We start from the raw sequence: 23558 nt of genomic DNA, 5'->3' as shown, positions 1-23558 counted from the left end.
AAAAGGCAATCTATGGAATGGGAGAAAATATTTGCAAATTATATATCTGATAAGGGGTTAATCTCCAAAATATATAAGGAACTCCTACAACTCAACAGAAAACAAAATCAATTGAAAAATGAACAAAGGGCTTGTATAGACATTTTTTCAAAGAAGGTATACAAATGGCCCACTGGTACATGAAAAGATGCTCAACATCACTAATCACCAAGGAAATACAAATCAAAACCACAGTGAGTTGTCACTTCACACAAGTTAGGATACCTGCTATCAAAAAAAACAAACAAACAAACAAAAAAAATAACAAGTGTCACTAAAGGTAAGGAGAAACTGGAACTCTTGTACACTGTTGGTGGGAATGTAAAATGGTATAGCCACTATGGAACACAGTGTGGATAATCCTCTAAAAATTAAAATTAGAACTACCATATGATCCAGCAATCCTACTTCTGGGTATATATCTAAGGAACTGAAAACAGGATCTTAAAGACTTATCTGCACATCCATGTTCATTGTAACATTATTTACAAGAGCCAAGAGGTAGAAACAACCTAAATGGCTTTAAGTGGATAAATGGATAAAGAAATGTGGTATAAACATACAATGGTATAGTACTCAATCTTAAAAAAGAAGGAAATCCTGTCTTATGGCACAACATTGATGGACATTATGTGAATTAGCCAGTCACAAAAAGACAAATACTGCATGTCTCCACTTATATAATGTATCTAAAATAGTCAAACCCTTAGAAGCAAAAAGTAGAATGGTCCTTGCTTGGAGTGGAGGGAGAGGAAAGAGTTGTTCAATGAGTGTAGAGTTTCAATTTTGAAAGATGAAAAAGTTGGAGAAATCCACTGCACAATGATATACATACTGTTAACACTACTGTACTGTGCACTTAAAAATGGTAAATTTTATGTGTTTCTTACCACTGCCAAAAAAAAAAAAAAGGAGTTGATTTTTTTCCTTCCCACCTTCTCATCATCAAAAAATGACTGAACATAGGGCTTTCCAAAAATTCTACCCCTGCGATGAGATAAAGCATGGAAAATGCTCAAAATGAGTAATTTTCCAAAATTTGTGAACAGATGAAAACTATGTTTTAAAATGTAAAATGCATGCAATCTTGAACACATTTGCTTTTGTGAACACCTAAGGAAATAATAGAGGAAGTCATAAAAAGTGCTTCTTGACTTTTCATGTACTTTAGAAAAAGAGAGATGAGGAAGAAAACCAATATAGAATTAATACATGCAATGAGAAGTAAACAGTCTGAAATATATTTTTTAATGGGATTACAGATTTTAGTGGGCAACTTTTTTAAAAGGAGTGATTATCTGTAAATGGCTTCATTTAATCATTTAAAAATGCACTCATAACAACCTTGAGAAACGCAGTGCTAAAATGATTCCTGGAGGCCCCTACTTCCTCTCCAATTTTGTAATTTACAGAAACCTAAAACATGAAGATTCAAAACATGAGCTTGAGAATTTTCACTGTTGCTTCGACGTTGGGTCAGACTCCAGATCTTGCCTGTGGACCGGCCGCTGCTGATCTCCCCTCATTTTCCAGCCATTCCCTGTCTAGGCTGCATCCCCAGGTTGATAATCAGACTTAACATTCCCTGCACTTTTAAGACCCATCCTTATTCTCCGTTCAGCTCCTGGAACCCAAAAGTCAGCCAGAATCCAGAGCCTGCACATGTCCAGAAAGAAAGGTTACACAATTTTTTATATGAGTGATCAACTTTGCTTATGAGATAGCACATTTCCAATTATTTCAAGAAACAAATAAAATGTGGCCCCCAAAATCTTAAAAATATTTCACTTAGATTATAAGAAATGTCTTTTATGAGGTTAATTTTTACGAGTCCATTTGATTGCCACAGCAGCTCTTCAGGGAGACAGGACTGCTGCCCTCAAAATAATCTGAAAGTGGGGTCAGCCTCCACAAATGACAGGTACCGACTGAGACCAGAAAGCAATGAATGGAGATTCTGATATTTCTAAGTGCTTTGTGGTTTCTGACTTACATGTAAACAAAAATTCTTTGTAGACTTTAAAGTGCAGTAAATCACCAATGTCTAAATCTCTTTCAGCTTTCAAAAACAAAATAAAATAGCCTCTGATCTTCAGGGCTCTTAAAGCTATTGCCACGTTCCTTTCTGTCCCTTCCTGGCCCAGCCTTGTCAAAAATGGCTGAATTCCCCATCTCCACTTCACTCTGCACTCCTCTATACTCTGGTTTCTAAAAATATTAAGCTCTAGCAACTTGGTGCTCTCCAAAGTTCCCAATCCTCTCCAAAGCTGCTGAGGTCTGGCTGCACACAATTCTTGTAAACAGTCATGGCCGACTCTGGTTCACTTAGGAGGTCTCGGCTATTGGTCTTTATTCTTTGCCACATCCTGAACAATTATAACAAAGTTTCAAACCTACTCCTCAGGATTTCCTTCCTGAACTCTTCCAGACCTTCATTTTGCTAATTGTGTCATTCTCTTATCCTTTGTATTTGATGCACGGACTTATCTTTTCAGACATGCCTTCCTTTCTACCATGTTCTTACTTCCCTATGCCAAGACAGTATGCTCAGACCATCTCAGGTAACACTCTTCCCAGCCCCACCCTGGAAAGGTTCTGTGAGTGCCGTAGCCCCACTCCCAGTGGGTGGTAACCCCACCACCTCATTCATTTCTGCTCTGGGGACAGGCCTCCGATTGAGCTAACAGCCACTTTTCAGTCCTTATCTTCCCAAACCTCAGCTACAAATTAGATATGGTTGACCACTCCCCGCTTCTGGAATGTGCCACCTTCCTGTTTCTCTAACACCATCTGCCCAGGAATGGTCAGCAGTGCCTTGGCCTCTCCATCTCAATCTCTTCTGAAGATGCATTGCATCTCCAACTCCTGTAAAATATTGGCATTACTTTGGATTTCTTCTCAGCCCTCTCTCTATCTACCTTTACCCCTGACTTTCACACATAATTACATGGGAGCTTCTACCAATTCACAATGTCTGTTCTATCTTCAAAGATTCTCATTTAATTTGTTTGGGGGTTGGGGGAGTTGATGTCCAGGTATCAGTAATTTTTAAAAGCTCCCCAGGTGTATCTACGTGCAGCCAGGGTTGAGGTCCCTGGGTCTAAATAATCAAGAAGTCCCACCGCGGCTGTCTTGGAAACACAGAGACCACATTCCCTCTTGCCTTCCCCCACGACCGCAGTTTTACTTGGTCCCTGGTCATTCACCATGTGGATTACCACAGTACCCTTCTAACTCATCTCTCTTTCCCAAGGCACTCTTCTTCACAAGGCCTCCAAAGTGAGTTTTCTACAATACGAAAGTTTGTTTTGTCACTCTTTTGATAATTGAAAGGCCATCAGTGTCTCTCTGGTCCAGCTCATCATTGGAAATCTCATGAGCCTCTGTCTAGCTGTTCCAGATGATTTGCTGCACAGGATGGTAAACTTGCCACATGCTCCTGAGTCCCCACGCCTTTGTGTGGACCACTTCCCCTGCCCAGAACTAAGTGTCTTCCTATCTTTTTTTTTTTTTTCCCTTTGGCCTGGTTTTATTCTCATTTGAGCATATCCATTTTGTTTTCTTAGAAGTATAGCTGTTAAATCATGAAATGAGTTCAATAAGCATTTGGTGAACACCTACTAGAAGCAAGCTCTTTTCTGGTTCTGTTCATAATGGGAAGCTTCTCCCAGCTACTCTGGGCTGTACTTTCATCTCCATGTCTTACACTTATAACTTTTGGTAACAATGAGGTAAAATGTTTTGGAGATTACAAAGTACTTATTTGATCATCAAAACTATCTTGTAAGAGAAGAGATGAAAGAGATGTTCAAAGGCCTTTACAAGGATGACCACCCATTTCCTATACCTTAAAAAAAAATGAGTACTGAGCACACAACATTGTGTATACAGTCACCATTTATCTGGCGTCCTCAAGAACAGAGATAAGAGTGCTCTTTAAGAGCTTAAAATAAATGAAACAGAGTTCAGTTTTACATAGTACAACTTAGATGTGGAAAGAAAAATCATTTCTATATTTCTTATGATGGGTCTAATATTCTTTAGGAGCTCCACCCTGATGGACAACAGAGAAAAATGGTCATCTTAACATGCTATTAATGTCATCTCAGTCTGTTCCCTTGAAACAGTACTTTCAGGTAACTTAGCAGCTTTGGGATGCATGCTCAGTCTTTGAGGCTCCCTCCCTGTTGCATTGCTGCTGCTCTGTAAGATGACACTGCTGGAGGGAAACTGGCAGTGATGAGGTGGGATCTTTTTTTTTTTCTTCCTGGTACGCGGGCCTCTCACTGCTGTGGCCTCTCCCGTTGCGGAGCACAGGCTCCGGACGTGCAGGCTCAGCGGCTGTGGCTCACGGGCCTAGCCGCTCTGCAGCATGTGGGATCTTCCCGGACCGGGGCACGAACCCATGTCCCCTGTATCAACAGGCGGACTCTCAACCACTGCACCACCAGGGAAGCCCGAGGTGGGATCTTTGTGTGCTGTCCACTGGCTTTTAGAATTTGTCTCCAGGCAGTGAATCTCATCTTTCATGTCAACATGTACAGACTCAGAACTCTACCCTGCTGGCCTGGCCCCACTGTAGCTGTTTTTCATGTTGTAGTTTTTTGATACTTGGCATGTTATATAACCCTGCGTTTCAGCTGTCTACCCAACAGATTTGGGAAGGGGCTCATCTCCTCACTTGCAGCCGTGGTCCTCATGGCAGTCAGCTGGCCTGTACTATGCATTAATCTGTGTCCACAGTGGGAAGGCTGGGACTATGGGGGGTCTTCTAGGCCTTGCAAGAGCCAAACAGGAATGGAACACTCACTTGTGCCTTCTTTTTACCTAAACATGTTGCCCATTTTAGTCTGCTCCCACTAACTCATGTTAGGAAAAAGCTACCCCATGAGGCAGTGTCCTCCCAGAGTTCCAAAGGGTCCTCTGCTTTTAGCTTTTCCTAGGCTGTCTCACTGGCTCCCTCCAGGATGACAGCTTTGGGGAAGGGGGGCCGGGATGCTTGTGGCTGACCACTTGTTTCCTACATCTTTTCTCATTGGCTTTCCTGCATTCCCCAGCAAGTAGATGGAATGGGCTTTCCTTTCCTTCCATGTGGCAGATTTTTTCAGGAGCCATCTTTGTTTACACTAAGGACCACCCATTTTGCTTGTCAAAGGCAAAATATTCTCTCTTTGCATTTTTGCTGTAACTATCCTAATGTATCCAAAACAAGTGGATGTCTCTTGCAGAATAGGTGGAAGGTCTTATCCACAGACAGGCAATACAAATACAGTTCAAAAATATTAACCCTCAGGACGAGAACAGAGTTGGATGAATGGCACTACTCAGCTTTAAGACTATAAAACTACAGTAACCAAGACAGTGTGGTATTAGTGAAAGAATAGACAAATAGACCAATAGAAATGAATAGAGAGCCCAAAATAGGCCCATGTAAATACAGTCAACTGATCTTTGACAAAGAAGCAAAGGCAATACAATGGAGAGTCTTTTCAATAAATGGTGGTAGAAAAACTAGGCTTCCACATACCAAAAAAAAAAAAAAAAAAAGAATCTGTACACAGACCTTCCATCCTTTAAAAAATTAACTCAACATAGGTTACAGACCTAAATTCAAAATGTTAAAACAAAAAACTCCTAGACACTGGAGGAAACCTAGGTGACTCTGGGTTTGGGGATAACTTTTTAGATACCACACTAAAGGCAGGATCCCTGAAAGATAGAATTAATATGTTGGTCTTTATTAAAATTAAAATTTTCTGCTCTGAAAAAGACAATGCCAAGAGATTTAAAAGACGAGACATATTCTGGGAGAAAATATCTGCAAAATATGTATCTGATAAAAGCCTGCTATCCAGAATATACAAAGAACTCTTAAAAGTCAACAATAAGAAAACAAACAACCTGATTAAAAATGGACAAAAGACCTTAAAAGACACTCAACGAAGGAGATATACAGAAGGAAAGTAAGCATATGAAAAGATGCTCCCCATCATATGTCATCAGGGAAATGCAAATTAAAATGAGATACAACCACACATCTATTAGAATGGCCAAAATATACAACACTGAAAGCACCATATGCTGGCAAGGATGTGGAGCAACAGGAACTCCCATTCATTGCTGTGGGAAATCAAAATGGTACAGCCACTTTGGAAGACAGTTTGGCATTTTCTCACAAAACTAGACATACTCTAACCATAAGATCCAGGAATCAAACTCCTGGGAATTTACCCAAAAAGAGTGGGAAATTTATGTCTATACCAAAACCTGTACATTGGTTTCTGTAGCAACTTTATTCGTGATTGCCAAAACTTGGAAGCTACCAAGATGTCCTTCAGTAGATGAATAGACAAATAAACTGCAATATATAGACAATGGAATATTATTCAGTGCTGAAAAGAAATGAGCTATCAAGCAGTGAAAAGACATGGAAGAAACTTATGCGCATATTACTAAGTAAAAGAAGCTAATTTTAATAGGCTACATACTGTATGATTTCAACTATGTGACATTCTGCAAAAGGCAACATTATGGAGACAATAACAAGATCAGTGGTTGCCTGGGTTTGGGGCTGGAGGTATGGGGGAAAGGATGAACAGACAGCATGTTTTTTTTTAGGGCAGTGAAACTACTCTGTATGATACTATAATGGTGGATATATGTCATTATACATTTGTGCAAACCCACAGAATGTAAAACAACAAGGGTGAACTCTAAGATAAACTATAGACTTTGGGTCATTATGACGTATCAGCGTAGGTTCACTGATTTTTAACAAGTGTGCCACTCTGGGAAGGATGCTGATAATGAGGGAAGGAATGCATGTAATGGGGCAAGGGGTACATGAGAAATCTCTGTATCTTCCCCTCAATTTTACTGTGTACCTAAATAGTCTTTAAAAAGTAGTTGTTAAAAAACATTAACCCTGTTACATCGCTAAAAAAAATATAATGGTTCAGAAGAAAGTTATGCAAAATCACTTGAAAAAAACAGAATCGTTCCCATGGCAGAAGGCTTAATGGAAGTGTTAAGACACCAAAATAAGGTATGTGTGGCTAAAAGGAAGTCAATGAGCAAAAATGACACAAATGAACTTATTTAACAAAACAGAAACAGACTCACAGACTTAGAAAACAAACTTATGGTTACCAAAGGGAAAAGGTGGGGAGGGAGATAAATTAAGAATTTGGGTTTAAAATATACAAACTACTATATTTAAAATAGATAACCAACAAGGACCTACTGTATAGCACAGGGAACTCTGCTCAATATTCTGTAATAACCTAAATGGGAAAAGAATTTGAAAAAGAATAGATATATGTATATGTATAACTGAATCACTTTGCTGTACACCTGAAACTAACACAACATTGTAAATCAACTACTCCAAGATAAAATAAAAAAAAAATTTAAGTAAAAAAATAAAAAGCAAGTTAATGAGCAACGGAAGACCAGACAGTCATGAAGGCATCACAAAATTCTACTTGGCAGTGCTGCATGAGTTCTTTCTGAAGAAAGGGTAACACAGGCTGATGACATTCAACACTTGAATCACATCCTGCTTGAACTATTTAGGATTAACAAGCAACCTTCTGAGTACAGTTTGGGTTCCTGTGTCTTTTTTCCTACAAAGAGAGAGCTGGTCATCCTGACATGACTACTATAATCCACATGGCAATCATAGTTCTTCTGTAAATAAAGGAACTGCACTCTTGGTTATGTATCAGTCTCCTTCCTAACAGTTAGTAACCCCTAACCTCAGGGGAAGAACTCCCTGGTTTGTTAAGATGAGGCCTTAAGCCAGGTGGCTGAGGCTCAGATGTGGGACTGGGGTTAATTCACAAAAATGAAAAATTCCTTGTGAGATGTTCACCTTTTTTTGAGAGGACTTGACCTTGTAAGGCCTTTCTCCTTCTGTTTCCTCCAGAGTTATCTTAGAATCATAGGTAAGGTGATGGAATTTGACACTGTTTGACAATGGCTAGTTAGATGGTACTGATTCCAGTGAATTTCATTCCAAACAGGAGACTGGCCTTAGAGAATGGAATAGGTATGATAGATACTATTTGTTTCCCTCTTTTCATTATCATAAGTCATACGTTGGGCCCTGTTCCAAAGCCGTGGATGACATAGAGACAGAACTTCCAAAATTATGGGAACTCTGTCACCTTGGAAAGTATAGTTCTTACCTGGTTTGGGGACCAGGTGGAACAGAAAGGAGTGGTAGGGATTTGGAAACTGCAAATGTTTCATTGCTGTTAAATAACTGCTAAGTAACAACTGGTTGCTCTGGTGCAAATGTATAGCCAGCTAACTTTATAGAATTCAATCAAGGATTTGGGACAGAAAGAAGGTAACAATAACAATGAAAACTGTGACTAGTACACTCACATGACCTCACTTGATCCTTACGGTTTCTCTGTGAGTCAGTTGTTATTATTTCCATTCTCCAGAAGGAGAACGAGAACTTGCCCATCCTGGGCAGGAGAGCAGTAGAGACTCACTCAGCTACATTAAGTCCTATCGCAATGTCCATACTCCACGTACATGCACCCAACCTTACCAACAGTAGGAGCCAGAATTCTGGATCGATTGCCAAAGGGCCAGAAGAAAAGTTTTCCTCCAAAATATCAAGATCTAATTTGTTTATGAGACAATAGTAAATATATTTTACTAGTTAGAATGCACTCCTGTATCATCATCATGTTTTCATTTTATCTCAAGTCTTTTAATGTCTGACTATTCCATTTTTAATCAGGGTATCAATGCAATTCATAATTTCAATTTTTCCTCTCTAGTAATTATTAAAAATGCATGAAGTTGTGAAAAGTCCACATTGGGGATTATGGCTGCTGATTCACCCTCATTGGTATAACCAAAGCTCTGGAAGTGGAAAAGAAGAAATAAAGCTGGCTTCTAGAAGGTTCATTTAAATAGTTTAATGGATTGGAATGTCACAGACAACCAAGTGGTTTATATTTCACTTCAAAAAGATTCAGAATGGTTATATTTCCTCTCATGTGGGTAGAAAAGGAACAGCAAGTGGTAAGGGTAAAGAGTGGGGAATCATTTGGGCTTCAGCTTTTCTTGTCACCTTGTTGTATGGCCAGCCTCTCTCTTACAGGCAACTGGCACCTTCTGAAATGACTCTTTCTGTGAATAAATGAACATTTCATGACTTAAAGAGACCTTACCTACTGAAGGGTTTCTTCTAAAGTGCTATAAACTATAAAAAATTATATATACATATGTATATATATATAAATCTATTATTGAACTATGTACTGTTTTAAACAATTGAAGTGTTAAGTTTAATGTTGTTAATAGATGAAAATAATGTCAATCAAAACTCAAACTTGTGGGCTTTCCAAGAAAGAAATGTTAAACAAATATAAATACATTGGAGTTATTTATTTTAACATTTTATTTTCTTAAAAAAATCTAAATGTTAAAAGCAGTTTAGGGTAATAGGATTTATGATGATACAGAACATAAGTCACTCGGGATGTCAGGCAGTGCCTGCCGGATGGGATGCTTGAGTGAGCCACAGATGATGTGAGCTTCCAATAGGCACATATGTTTCCTTTGAAAATAAAGATTAAAATTGCAGATGTATTTGGGACAGAAATAATTCTGGAAGCTATAAAATGCTATTAAATAATTTATATCAAGACCATTCTAACACTGATCAATGGGTTTGCAATCTCTTAAAACCACTGGAATCCAAATTAAAAAAAAAATCACCTTCTGGTGTCCATGATATGATCTGGCAATATGTATGAAATTCATGCTCCAGGCAAAGCTTTGGCCGGCTTGAAATATTTGGGGCATATGTCAATCAGTACATTACGCACTTTGTCATCATTGTTCACTGGGGCCTAGGGAATCCTGCCGACTCTGGTGTAGGTTAGCTGCATCTAATCAGATTCAACAGCCTTCTTAACCACCATCCTTTCCTTCTCTCATTCTCCTTCCTGTCATATGCTGCAGCTTTTAGGCTACTCTCCCCTTTGCTTCCATGCCCTTCACACGTCATAGCTACTCTTCAAAGCAAGGTACCAACCCATTGCTTCCGATGTCTTGAAATGTACACCTACCTGGATATTTATGGGTACCATATGCTGTATTACTGCCAGGTATTAACCTTGCTTATGTGTAAGATTTAATAAACAAATTTTAAGAGTGTTAAGTTCTATTAAAAAGGTAGCAGTCAAATTTAGTTCAGTAATTCTAAATGCAAGAGGACTAAGGACAACTCTAATCAGAGGTCAAAGAAGACACAATGATGCGATAGCAGAATAGAGGCTTCTGCCCATGTATTCATTAGCTTTTCTGAATGAACTGAAACAGGAGGCCCACCTTCAGAGGTAAGAAAGTAATTTAGTCTTCACTGTCTTCTGCCCTAGTTTTTTTTTTTTTTTTTTTTTTTTTAATCTCAGACCAGGTTACTCTTCGCCACATTGATTACTCCCAACTGTTACGGCTGGGGGTAGACGGAAGGTTGAGTGATGGGAAACAGACCAAAGTAAGGGTAGTTTCCTTCCCGTAACAGCAACCGCTACCGACAGAGTCAGTCTCGGACACAGAAATGAATGGCACACTGCAAAGATGAAAACACGTGAATAATTTTCCCTTCCACGGCAGTTTTTATTAGGGTTATTATTAAATCATTTCTGAATTCAACCACAAATATTATTATACTTACTAACCCATAACTTATTTTCATACTGAAATATTTTCTTTGGGGTGCTTTAGATATTGACTTTTATTTAGGTTTAATCCTGCAAATGAATTAATCATGGGTGACTTGAGAAAGGATATCTGAATTAGGAAATGGCCAGGTACATTACTCAATTTTTAGAAATTTCATTTACTAATGTGAAAAGGTGTGACACAACGATGAGTCTTGTGCCAATTCTTTTGAGTGATAATTTATTTAATGCCTACTACCGTGCAGAATTTATATTGGATGAGAATGTTCATTAGCCATGGTTGGAAATCTCATTATGTGAAGAATAAGTGAAGAACTAGAGACAGGAAAACTATTTTGAGTAAAAGCTAAAGACCCCCCAGTGATCTACACGGCCCTGCCTGGTCCATTCTCTTCTGACCTCAGTTTTTACCATTCTTCACTTTGCTTACTCTGCTTCAGTCACACAGTCCACTTTGCTGTTCTTTGAGCAAACCAGGTGGGTTCCCACTGGATTTCTCCCTTTTTTCGGAAATGCTCTTCCCCCAAATATATGAATGGCTATCTCCTCTCTTTAAGTCTTTGCCCAAATGTCACTTGCTCAATGATGCCTGCCCTAACCTGCTATCTAGAATTGCATTTGTGCCCTCCCCCAGCACCCCTTGCTCTGCTTCTTTATACCATAGCTCTTAATGCCATCTAACACACACTACACTTTAGTTATTTATTAGGTGCATTGATATTGTCTCTTTACCCCTGCTAGAATGTAATCCTTACAAGGAGAAGCATCTTTGTCTTTTAGTTCACTAACATATCCAATAGAAGAGGACCTGGCACATACTACTCAATAAAAATTTTGTTGAAGGGGCAAATAAAATATCTGAAGAGCGACTGTGTAGATCAGTGGAGTGCTGCAGAGGGCAGGACTAGGATATATGGACAGACATAAAGGAGGCAGATCTGGGTTTAATGCAGGAGTGACTTTTCACATGAAAGGGTTTTCCAACGTTGTCATGCAATCAAATCACCTGCAGAGTTTGTTAAAAATGGCAGTTCCTGGACCCCAGATCTACTGAAGCAGAAACTTCAGGGATCATCACAGAGTGCTTGTTTCACACCCAAGTTCAAGAACCACTGTCCTAAACTTTCAGTCACTGAAATATTCAAGTAGAGACTGAAAGGTCATGTGTCAAGGGTATTTAGGGAAAAAAAATGTTTATATGTTCATTGCAGACAAAAGCTGGGCTCAAAAATTCTATGATTTTATCAGATCAATTTCAAGATGATTTATATATTTTGTGCTGTATTATTTAGAAAATGTCACCTTTCCTTTCTATCAGGCTCTGCTCTGGGGTTGGGATGTATACCTCTTCAGGGGTACAGAAACAGAGCTCTGAGTATCTCATGTTATTTAACATTTAACTCTTATGCAGAAATCTCATCACATCTAAGTATATGGGTGGACATTTCTAGTTATTTGGAAGTCTCTATTATTTCATTTAATGAAGGTAATTGAAATTTACCCTTAATTATGTTTAGAATCAATAAGAGGCTGTCCGAATAAGCAACCCATGAGATAACCATAATTCAAAAGAAGATCAAAGGTTAATAATCTGCAACTGAGAAGAACCCTAATTTGACATTCGATATTAAATTGAATATTCTCTTTTCATAAAGAATATAATGTGTAACAAAATATTTTCACTATGAAATGTATAGATCAATTTCAGAAAAATGAAGGTTGCCTTTTAAATAGTGGTTGTTGTAGGTACGGATAAAGTGAAACTGAATCCAAAATGACAAAACAAAAACAAAAAATAACTGGAGAAAGCAAACAGCACACATCAGACCGTCGCAGGCAAACTCCTTCTCTCCCAAGCCCTGGAGTCCATGTGCTTTGCCCTCTGGCTGGCTGAAAGGTTCAGAAGATTTATTTCTCAACTCTCTAGTTAGATATAATTACCTAGATTGGATTTCTTTCAATCCACAATTATATACAAATGGGTTTTTTTTTTTTTTTTTTGCTTTGGGCTAGAAAGATCATTTAAATTAATTTTTTAAATGTTTCCCATTATGGCATACATTTGAGTAGGGAAATAACGGAAACATAATTTAGCATTATGAAGAAAAATAGTTACCATTCACTGAAGCCTGTTCTGAGTAGTATAATCTGTGCCAAATTCTTTGAAGATCAGATATTACTGCATTGTTTGAAAGCAATGCTGACTGTATCAAAATGAAGTATAATATAAAATGAAGTATAATAATAATAATAACAGCAGTTCCCATATATTGCATGTTGATTCTGAGTCAGATACTGTTTTAAGTGCTTTATATGAACTGGCTTATTCAGTCCTGTACCCTAATGAGGTAGGCACCAAACTTATCCTTAATTTTCAGATTAGGAAACTGAGGCGGAGACATCCAGCTGCCCAAGGACACACAGTGGCAGTCACTGAACCACAACATACTTCACCTTTCATTGTACTTCTAGGAAAGTACTTTAGGAAATGTACAGTTGTTCAGAATTCATAAACATTTAAATAAAAAGGTTTTTATTTGAGATTTTAAATTTAAGTTAAACTTTATGAGCCTTGAATGATTTATCTTTCAGTATTTTTACTACCTTTTGCTGTCTTTAAACGGAAGTGTGTGTGCGTGTTTTACTGTATTTGAGTGTATTTTTCTAATATATTTTGAATGAAAGTTGGCATATCAAGAATTGGCTGGACTCAAAAATTCATAACTGAACTGTGAGAGCACTCGTTCTATAATCCTTAGTTTTAAGCATTCTGCCAAAACTGGGACAATGTACAAAACACTTGACACTCACCTGCCTCACAATTTTCAGGCACAATCCCATTATACACACGCTGGCTGAATGAAATCCGTACATCTTCTCCTTCCATGTGAATGACCAAGAGACCAGTGGTTGTCCTAGCTGGGAACCCTTGGTCCACAGCTTTTAACTGCAGCCAGATAGGAAAATATTCTGAAGCTGGGTTTTGCTGAAGTTGAATTTCTCCTGTGTATTCATTAATAGAAAACACTGACTGGGGCTCTGCAAAACTAAATATGACAGTTCCATTGGGCCCCAAGTCTGGGTCACTGGCTCTCAGGATGGCGGTCATCTGGTTAGTAGGTGACTGGGGGGAAAGAAAAATATCAAAGGGGTTCTGTTCCCAAACTGGATCATTGTCATTAACATCAGTGACATGTATTTTTATGATCACCGTGGTGCTTCTTGAGCCCTGGACACCACAGTCTCTGGCCACAGCCTTAAATGTATGCTCAGCTCTGGCTTCTCGGTCAAGGATGTGGCTGGTTCTCAATGTGCCCACTACGGGATCAATGGTGAATGCCCCAGAAGCCTCATCTGCCAGAGAATACTCAGTTTGCCCATTCAAGCCTTCATCCTTGTCCACGGCAGAGAGCACAAGAACCACGGTTCCCACTTGAGCATCCTCTCTCACAGAGGCCTGGTAATGGAGCCTGGAGAAGGAAGGACTGTGGTCATTGTCGTCCAGAACTCTGACTTGCAGCTGCACCATGGAGCTCCGGGGTGGATCCCCCAGATCGGAGCACAGGATGACTAGGGTGAAGTTGCTGACTTGCTCCCGGTCCAAAGCACGAGTGATTGAGAGTTCTCCTGATGTTTCATTAATAGCAAAGTACTCATCAGTATTTCCATCTAGTAAAGAAAACAAATTCAAAATACATTTGAATTCAAAAAGTAGCAGCCCTTTGCCATGAATATATATATATTCATTCAACAAATATTTATTTCTGATTATTACATCTTAGCACTTTTGTAAGTACTTTTGTAAGTACGTGATAAGGTCCCTGACCTCATGAAGTTTCTATTATCAGGAGATAAACAAAAAAAATATAATTCAGTATCTATCTTAATTCAATCAGTAATTTGAACACTTGCTTTGACTGATTTGCAGCAGTATGATTTGTTTTGTGTGCAACTTTTTAGATTACTATATTTTTCCTTTGGGGAGGATTAAAATGTATGTTTTACGTGAAATAAAACAGTAGTCAGGTATAAGCAACAGGATACAATGTCCATTTTTAGACATCAATCAAAAAATAACAGATTGATGTATGACAGCATACCTGTAATTTTCCCAAATGTTACTCACTACAGATTGAATGCCAGTTATACTACTGCAATAAGGTCTCTTCTACATTCCACGCCTTCTGTGCATGAATCATAACACTTTTGTTAGAGATACTGGAACATTTGTCTATCTCTTCCATAACATAAGCCAGGATTATGTTTTATTCTTCTCTATATCCTTCAAAAAAAAAGTTCCTTTTGCTATTGTACATGGTACCAAGTAGAATAAAATTTTAAACTGAACACAGGGATAAAAAGCTTCCAAAGGCAGGTTAAAATCACCCCAAAAATTGTTGGGAAAATGCGGTTCAATTACCTACGAGCCACATTCTTGGATGAGGGTCACCATTCCCAACAGTGTGGGAACTTACTGGAGCCTAGCCACAGGCAGTGCTGGGGGCTGAGGAGAAGGGACTGCATTTGTACGTCTTCATAAGATGTGTTAATTTGTACCAAACACAGGGATGGTGAGACAAACTACATTTCTGTGGCATTTGTGGTTGATAAAGCTATTCATTCCCTCAGTAAACATTTCAACAACACCTGTCATGTACCAAGTATGTGCTGGACACTGGGAATACGAGGAGCGGAAGATGTGATTCTGGCCTCCAAGAGTTTACAGTCCAGGAGGAAAGGCAGGTCAGTACCTGAACATTAAAATATGGTGTGAAACTCACACATGCAGGGCGCTGGGAAGCACAGAGGATGAGCACAAGGTCTTGTGTTAGGATGGCCAGGAAATGCTTCTTAGAAAGAGTGACATCAAAACTAACTCCTAAAGGGGAGGAAGCCAGGCTACAAGTCTCAGTGGAGGGGAGAGGGAGAAACAAATTAATTGTTGCAAACATTTTAGTGTGACTAGAGCACTGGGTTCCCTAGGTATTTGAGTGTAGAGGGTAGGGAGACAGAGGGTCGACAGTGGCAAAAACATAAATCTGGAAGATAAGCAGGCATCCGATCATGAACTGTCCTGTGTACACTGCTGAAGACTATATTATTTTAAAATCTACTGGGAGGCCCTGCAGGATTGTAGACAGGAAAGCGTCAGGAATCACATTTCTGTTTTAGGAAGAGTACAGGGCTGCAGTGTCAGAGCTTGATTAGACTAGAGGAAGATTAGGAGGCTACCATGGTATCTACGTGAGCAATGAGGAGGTTCTGCAATAATATGCCCCTTGAGGAAATGGACACACTCCAGAGATATAGAGGAGGGAAATAAGGAGTAAGGAAGCGAAGACTCATAATCCAGCTTAGGGGGAAGACTCAAGGATGTTTAGACCAGCTGTCTTTAAAATGAGGTCTGAGGACCCTGGAGTTATATTAAGTTATCTAAGGAGTATCTGGAAACAGGTAAATTTTAAGGTAATTTCCAGAAGTTCAGTTTATATATCCTTATTCCTAAAATTGTTCTGCCTAAGAAAACCCCTGGGATCTCATGGGTTTGTACTTCCCCAAATCACTTTTATAATCACCCTTCTTGCAAATTATAAAAGAAAGGTTACCTCTCACCCCTCCCAACCTGACAAAGGTGTACCACACCAGGGTGTGAAAGTTTCTAGGCTACCAAGCAAAGGGGCATTCCAAATATTGGTGTTTCATATTGAAACAGGGACTGACGTTAATGCCTAGGAAATACATCCTTTTTATGTTGGAGAGGGTCTTTGCTACGAACTAAATTTTAGGACCTATTCAAGCTCATAAATAGTAAATAAATAAAAAATAATGACCATTAATTGATTTGGGGGCATATAATGCAGAAGGAGTTTAAGAAATAACTGTTACTACTATAGCAACAATCTGCCTCCCATGTAAACAACGTGAACAAGGATTTTGAGTGCTTACATCTGTAACAAGATTTTTTTTAAGGGCATGTTGAACAAAAAAAGGCTGAAGATCGCAGGCAGAGATTCTAGAAGAAGCCAGACCATGATGAAGTGAGTGAAAAGGGAGTGATGTTAAGTTCAGTTTTGGATACATTGATAATGAATGCTGCTAGATATAAAAATTGGGTCCTTGAGGCTGTCAGAAAAAATGGTGAAACAATTTGAAACAGAAGGGAAAAAATAAGTGGGTGTCCTAGGGGTGAAAAAAAAAAAAGATTAGGGTGTGACTAGTCTGGCCTTGCCATCTGAGTTGTCTTCCAGGTATTTTATCTTCATTGTCTTTTAGGTATTTTATCTCTGTAAATTGTTGAAAACTAATACATAATGAGAATGGTTCTTGTTCACAGAAATTCAAATTAACTGTGTCTAGTGGAATGGCATTGATTACTATCCTATGGATAGACCTCTTCTGCATTTCAGAATTCCTTATTTTTGCTCTGTGTGTGTATGTGTCTGTTTCTTACATTTCTCCTTGAACTAATTTTAACACCTTTTTGGTTGTTTATTAGCTAATGAGCTGAATAAAAATCTTTGGAAGTTGTTAGTTTTATATTTGTATGAGAGTCATACAAATATGTCCTTTGATGGGAAGTTCTGGAGTGAGGATGACACAGAGCAAAGTCCACAGTCTACCACAGGTCATAAAGTGTGAACAAAAATGCTATTTCTTGTCCAAGGCACTGACCCTGATTCTGCTTTCTCACTGTAAAAAGGAGAGAGAGAGTGGAAAATAAAAATTTATTAGGAGGTAGGATCAAGATGGTGGAGTGGGAAGAGTCTGATCTCACCTCCCCTCAGGAAGACATCAAAACTACATAAAGAGAAACTCTCTGAGACTGACCTGGAGATTAGCAGAATGGCTCTTCTACAACCAAGATTACAAAGAAAGAACCATGTGGAGTCTGGTAGGAGGGGAGGAGAAGAAATCTAGTCAGGACCCACACCCCTGGTGTGTGACCCAGAAGAAGAGAAGGATTTCACAGGCTCAGGGGTCGTCCCTCAGGGGTGAGGGGTTTGAGCCCTACATTGGGTATACCAGCCCTGGGGGCCAGCCCTGGGAATACAAGCCCCTTTAGGTAGTTTGAAAACCAGTGGGGCTTAATGGAAGTCTGTAGGAAACTTCGACTCTGCTCTTGAAGAGTGTGGACACTCACTTGTTTGTTCCCAGTCCCAGCACAGAGGCAGCAGGCTGAAACATGCCTGGTGCTCTGGCCAGCCTGTTATGACTGCTCCAGTGCACCTTAACCCTGTCTGAGACAGGCTCTTACCTCAGCCCCTCCTGCTCCAGCCCCACTCCTTGACAAGGCAGAAACCATCAGTGCACCTTGGGAGAAGCCAGGGCTTGCACCAGCCTCCTACTCCAGCCCTCTGGGTCCTAGCCCCACCCCTGGCCAAGGCAGAAACCTCTATAGCACCAAGGAGACACTAAGCTCACTCAGGATTGTGGCCCCAACCCCTCAGACCCTGGTCCCACCCCCTGACAGTGCAGTGACAGCTAGTGCATCCCAAAAGAAGACATGTCTCATGATCACTTTAGATCCAGCTCTACCACTAAAGCCACTGGGCATAGGCAGGCTGCATAGGGGTGCTCCAACTGCTCCAACACAAAGACATGACTTCAAGACCAAGAAGAGTATGTTTTCCCTAATTTCACAGAGACAGACAAACAAGATGAGAAGAAAGTCATAGAGAGTCAAACAAAATGAGAAAACACAAGAACATGTTCCAAAGCAAAGAGCAATATAAAACACTGGGATGGGGAGGAGGGAAGCCTAATAAAACAGAGATAAGTAATTTACCTGATAAAGGGTTCAAAGCAATAGTCATAAAAATGTTTACCAAACTTAGGAAAAGAATAGAGGAATACAGTGAGAACTTCAACAAAGAACTAGAAAATATAAAAAAGAGCCAATTAGAACTGAAGAATACAATAACTGAAAGGAGAAATACAAAGGAATTAACAGCAGATTAGGTGATACAGAGGAACACATAAACGACCTAGAAGACAGAATAGTGTATGACTGATTCACTTTGTTATAAAGCAGAAACTAAAAAAAAAAAAAAAAGAATAGTGGAAATCACCTTATCAGAGCAGCAAAAAGAAAAAGAGTTTAATAAGGATTATTTAAGGGACCTCTAGAACAATATCAAGCATACTAACATTTGTGTTATAGGGGTCAGAGAGGAAGAGAGAGAAAAAAGGGGCAGAAAGCATATTTGATGTAATTATAGTTGAAAACATCAGTAACCTGAAAAGGAAATGTATCCAGGTCCAAGAATCACAGAGATGCCTAAACAAGATGAACCCAAAGAGACTCACACTAAGTCATTTCATAATTAAAATGGAAAAAGTTAAAGAGTGAATGACAGAATTTTAAAGATAGGAAGAGAAAAACAGAGTCACATACAAGGGAACCACAATAAATATTAGCTGACTTTTTAGCAGAAATCTTGCAAGCCAGAGGGAGTAGCATGACATATTTAAAGTGCTGAAAGGAAAGACCCTACAACCAAGAACACTCTACCCAGCAAGGTTATCATTAAGAATTGAAGGAGAGAAAGAGTTGCCCAGACAATCAAAAACTAAAAGAGGTTGTTACCACTAAATTGGCCTTACAAGAAATGTTAAAATGTCTTCTTTAAGTGAAAAAGAAAAGGCTATAAAAAGAAAATTTTTAAAAAGAAGTGAAGAAAAAAAAATCTCACTGATAAATATAAATATATAGTAAAGGCAGTGAATCAACCACTTAAATAAGCTAGTACAAAGGTTAAAAGATAAAAATTAAAAAATCAACGATAACTATGATAAACACTGAAGGGATATAAATAAAGATGTAAAATATGACACCAAAACTTAAAGCATGTTGGGAGTGGAGTGAAAAATGTAAAGCTTTTAGGATGTGTTTGAACTTAAACTCTATCAGTTTAAAACAACTATATGTAATTGATATATATGAACCTCATGGTAACCACAAATAAAAAATCTCCAATGGATACACAAAAAGGAAAGAGAAAACAATCCACACATAAAACTAAAGAGAATAGTTAAACTGTGAGGGAATAGACTAAAGGAACAAGAAAAGAACAGAGGAGAACTATAAAAACAACCAGGAAACATGTAATAATATGGCAGTAAGTACATATCTGTGAATAAGTACTTTATGTAAATAGATTAAATGCTCCAATCACAGGACATAGGGTGGCTGAATGGATAAGAAAACAAACCCATCTATATGCTGCCTATACGAGACTCACTTCAGATCTAAAGACATATTCACCTGAAAGTAAAAAGATGGAAAAAGATACTCCATGAAAATGGAAATGAAAAGAAAGCTGGGATAACAATATGCATATCAGACAAAATAGACTTTAAAACAAAGTTAATAACAAAGACAAAGAAGGGCATCATATAAACGGGTCAATCCAAGAAGATATATCATTCATAAACATAAATGTACCTAGTACAAGAGCACCTAACTATATAAAGCAAATATTAACACACATAAAGGGAGAAACTGACAGAAATACAATAACAGTAGAGAACTTTAATACCCCATTTACATAAATGAACAAATCATCCAGACAGAAAATCAATAAGGGACACATTAAATGACACAGTAGATCAGAAGGAGTTAATAGATATCTACAAAACATTCCATTAAAAACAGCAGAAAACACATTCTTTTCAAGTGCACATAGAACATTCTCCAGGACAGATCACATGCTAGGCCACAAAAAAATCTTCAATACATTTAAGAATATTGAAATCATATCAAGCATGCATCTTTTCTGACCACAGTGGTATGAAACTAGAAATCAATTACAGGAAGGAAACTGGAAAACACACAAACATGTGGAGACTAAACAACATACTACTACAAAACCAATGGGTCAACAAAGAAATCAAAGAGGAAATTAAAAAAAATACCTTGAGATGAATGAAGAGAAAAGCACAACTTTCCAAAATCTATGGGACACAGCAAAAGCAGTTCTAAGAGGGAAGTTTATAGTAATTCAGGTCTAACTCAATAAATGAGAAAAATCTTAAATAAACAAGCTAACTTTCCATCTAAAGGAACTAGAAAAAGAAGTACAAAGCCCAAAGTCCACAGAAGGAAGGAAATAATAAAGATGAGAGCAGAAGAAAATAAAATAGAGACCAAAAAAAAAAAGAAAGAAAGAAAAGCTCAGTGAAACTAAGAGATATTTTTTTAAGATAAACAAAATTGATAAAACTGCTGGCCAGACTCATCAAGAAAAGAAGAGAAAATCTAAATAAATAAAATTAGAAATGAAAGAGGAGAAATTACCACTGATATCACAGAGATACAATCATAAGAGAATACTATTGACAGGTATACAGCAGCAAACTGGACAACTTAGAAGAAATGGAAGAATGCCTAGAAACATACACACTTCCAAGACTGAAGTAATGAAATTGAATCAATAATCAAAAAACTCCCAACAAATCAGAGTAGGACCAAACCAGAATTTAAGGGTTTCTATCAAACACTTAAGGAAGAGTTAATACCTATCTTTCCCAAACTATACCAAAAATTGAAGAGAAGGGAACACTTCCAAACTCATTCTATGAAGCCCTAATATCAAAACCAGACAAAGACACTACTAAAATAAATTACCAGGTCAATATTCCTGATGAACATAATGCAAAACCCTCAACAAAAATATTAGCAAACTAAATTCAACAATACATAAAAAGGATTTTTAATCATGATCAACTGAAATTTATTCCAGGGATGCAAGGGTGGTTCAATATCTGCAAATCAATCAAGGTGTTACACCACATCAAAAAAGGGGAGGATAAAAGCCATATGATCATCTCATTTGACATAGAAAAAGCATTTGGCAGAACTCAACATCCATTTTTGATAAAATCTCTTATCGAAGTTGGTAAAGATGAAACATACCTCAACATTATAAAGGCCATACGTGACAAGCCCACAGCTGACATCAAACTCAACATTGAAAAGCTAAAAGCTTTTCCTCTAAGATCAGGAATAAGACAAGCATTCCCACTCTCATCACTTCTATTTAACACAGTATTGGGAGTCATGGAGAAGAGCAAAGTGGGTGAAGGGGAATCATGGGTACAAACTACTAGGTATAAAATAAGTTACAAGGATGTAATGCATAGCACTGGGAATACTCAATATTTTATAATAACTTTGTATGGAGCGTAATCTATAAAAACATTGAATTATTATGTTGTACATCTGCAACTGTAAGTCTACTATACTTCAATTTTTAAAATGTTCTTCAATGGGACTTAGATCTAGGGTACAGTCAAGATACGGAGATATTGAGGTCCAGTGGTAGCTGAAGACGGGAACTGGATGAAATGACCAGAAAGAGTGTGTCTACGAGAAAAGAAAAAGATATGCCAAAAAGATCCAGAAAACTCTAACAAGTCAGAGAACCACCAGAAGAACAAAGACATTGGGAAGACTTGTCTAGAAAGACAGATGAAGGACCAAAAGAAAGTAAGTGGCTTTCTGAAGTCAAGGTGAGACCAAGTGTCCAGGGCATGGTGCACAAAGACACAAAGCAATGCAATTAAATTAAGAACTGAGGGCTTCCCTGGTGGCGCAGTGGTTGAGAGTCTGCCTGCCGATGCAGGGGACATGAGTTCGTGCCCCAGTCCGGGAAGATCCTACATTCCGCACAGCGGCTGGGCCTGTGAGCCATGGCCACTGAGCCTGTGTGTCCAGAGCCTGTGCTCTGCAATGGAAGAGGCCACGACAGTGAGAGGCCCACATACCGCAAAAAAATAATAATAATAATAATAAAGAACTGAAAAAGATCCAACGCATTTGGCAACAGCGGGATCTTTTATGTCTCTGGAAAGGGTAGTTTCGGTGGAATGACTTCAGTGGAACACATTTTACAGCAGGCTAAGAAATGAAAGTAAAGACACAGAAACCAGAGTGTAGACAACAATTTTTAAGAAATTTGATTGTGAAGGAAAAGAGACAGTGAGTGAAGGGAGACATCTATGCTTTTCAAGATGGGAAATACTGGAAATACTGATGGGAAAAGCCAGTAGAGAGGAACTGTTGACCATTTGGGAAAGGGAAGTGAATGGTCAAAAAGAATGTCCTTGATGCTGTGAGAGGGGACAGGTGCTGTCTGGGGATTGTTCGTAGCTGGTCTTCAACAAGATAAATACAAAGAAATTAAGAGTAAGTATTTAGAAAATTTTATAGCAACATGAGAGAATAATCTTATGTCTCCATAAGACAGTAATAGTTTTTAAAAACTGGGGTTGCATTTTGTATGCCTTTGATTTTTTCTCCCAGTAATTTATATTTATTGGATTTTACAAAAGTATCAGTCACAACAGATTGGAAATTTCGAAAAACACAAACCCTGGTCCTTAACCACAATTGGTAGTGTAGAAGTTCCTAAAGACTTTGATCTCTGCGGTATTGTTGTAGATCTGAAGAGTTTCATTGGTCTGCAGATCTGGGAATTGTTTTTCTACTCATGTCCTCCAGGCCTGAAAGAAAGTCTTGACTGCTCAAAATAATAAAAATAATTGATCATATGAGAGAAGTGAAAATAGAAAAAAACAAAAGCTATCTGTTCCATCTGTACATGCACTAATATTAGTGGATTACTAACAGCGAGAGTTGTCAAGGGCAGATTTTTGAGGAGTTTGGAGGGCACTGGATCAGGGTGGCTGTGGGGAGAAGGAGAGGAGGCCCAGGGCACCAATCAGTTCTTAGCAGGTGTGCATTCTGTAGACACTGCACTAGATACCAAATGCTGAATGCTCTCCATACAGTGTGTGTCAACCGAG

The 23558-nt window shown here is 38.5% G+C and overlaps 1 protein-coding gene across 1 annotated transcript in view; it reads right to left on the bottom strand.

Moving 5' to 3' along the window:
- The window catches only part of DCHS2 (dachsous cadherin-related 2), a gene marked incomplete at both ends in the record, with an annotated part of 301321 nt that overhangs the window by 60890 nt on the left and 216873 nt on the right, over positions 1-23558 (bottom strand). The window contains one exon of the mRNA XM_082633895.1: positions 13563-14420. Within this exon, the coding sequence (XP_082490021.1) occupies positions 13563-14420 (858 nt within the window). The remainder of the gene's footprint in view (positions 1-13562; positions 14421-23558) is intronic.

The sequence above is a fragment of the Mesoplodon mirus genome, assembly GCF_964341445.2.
Source record: "Mesoplodon mirus genome assembly, chromosome: 2".
Lineage (NCBI taxonomy): Eukaryota > Metazoa > Chordata > Mammalia > Artiodactyla > Ziphiidae > Mesoplodon > Mesoplodon mirus.
Note: the sequence above shows the minus strand (reverse complement) of the source record. Positions and strands in the feature narration are given on the sequence as shown.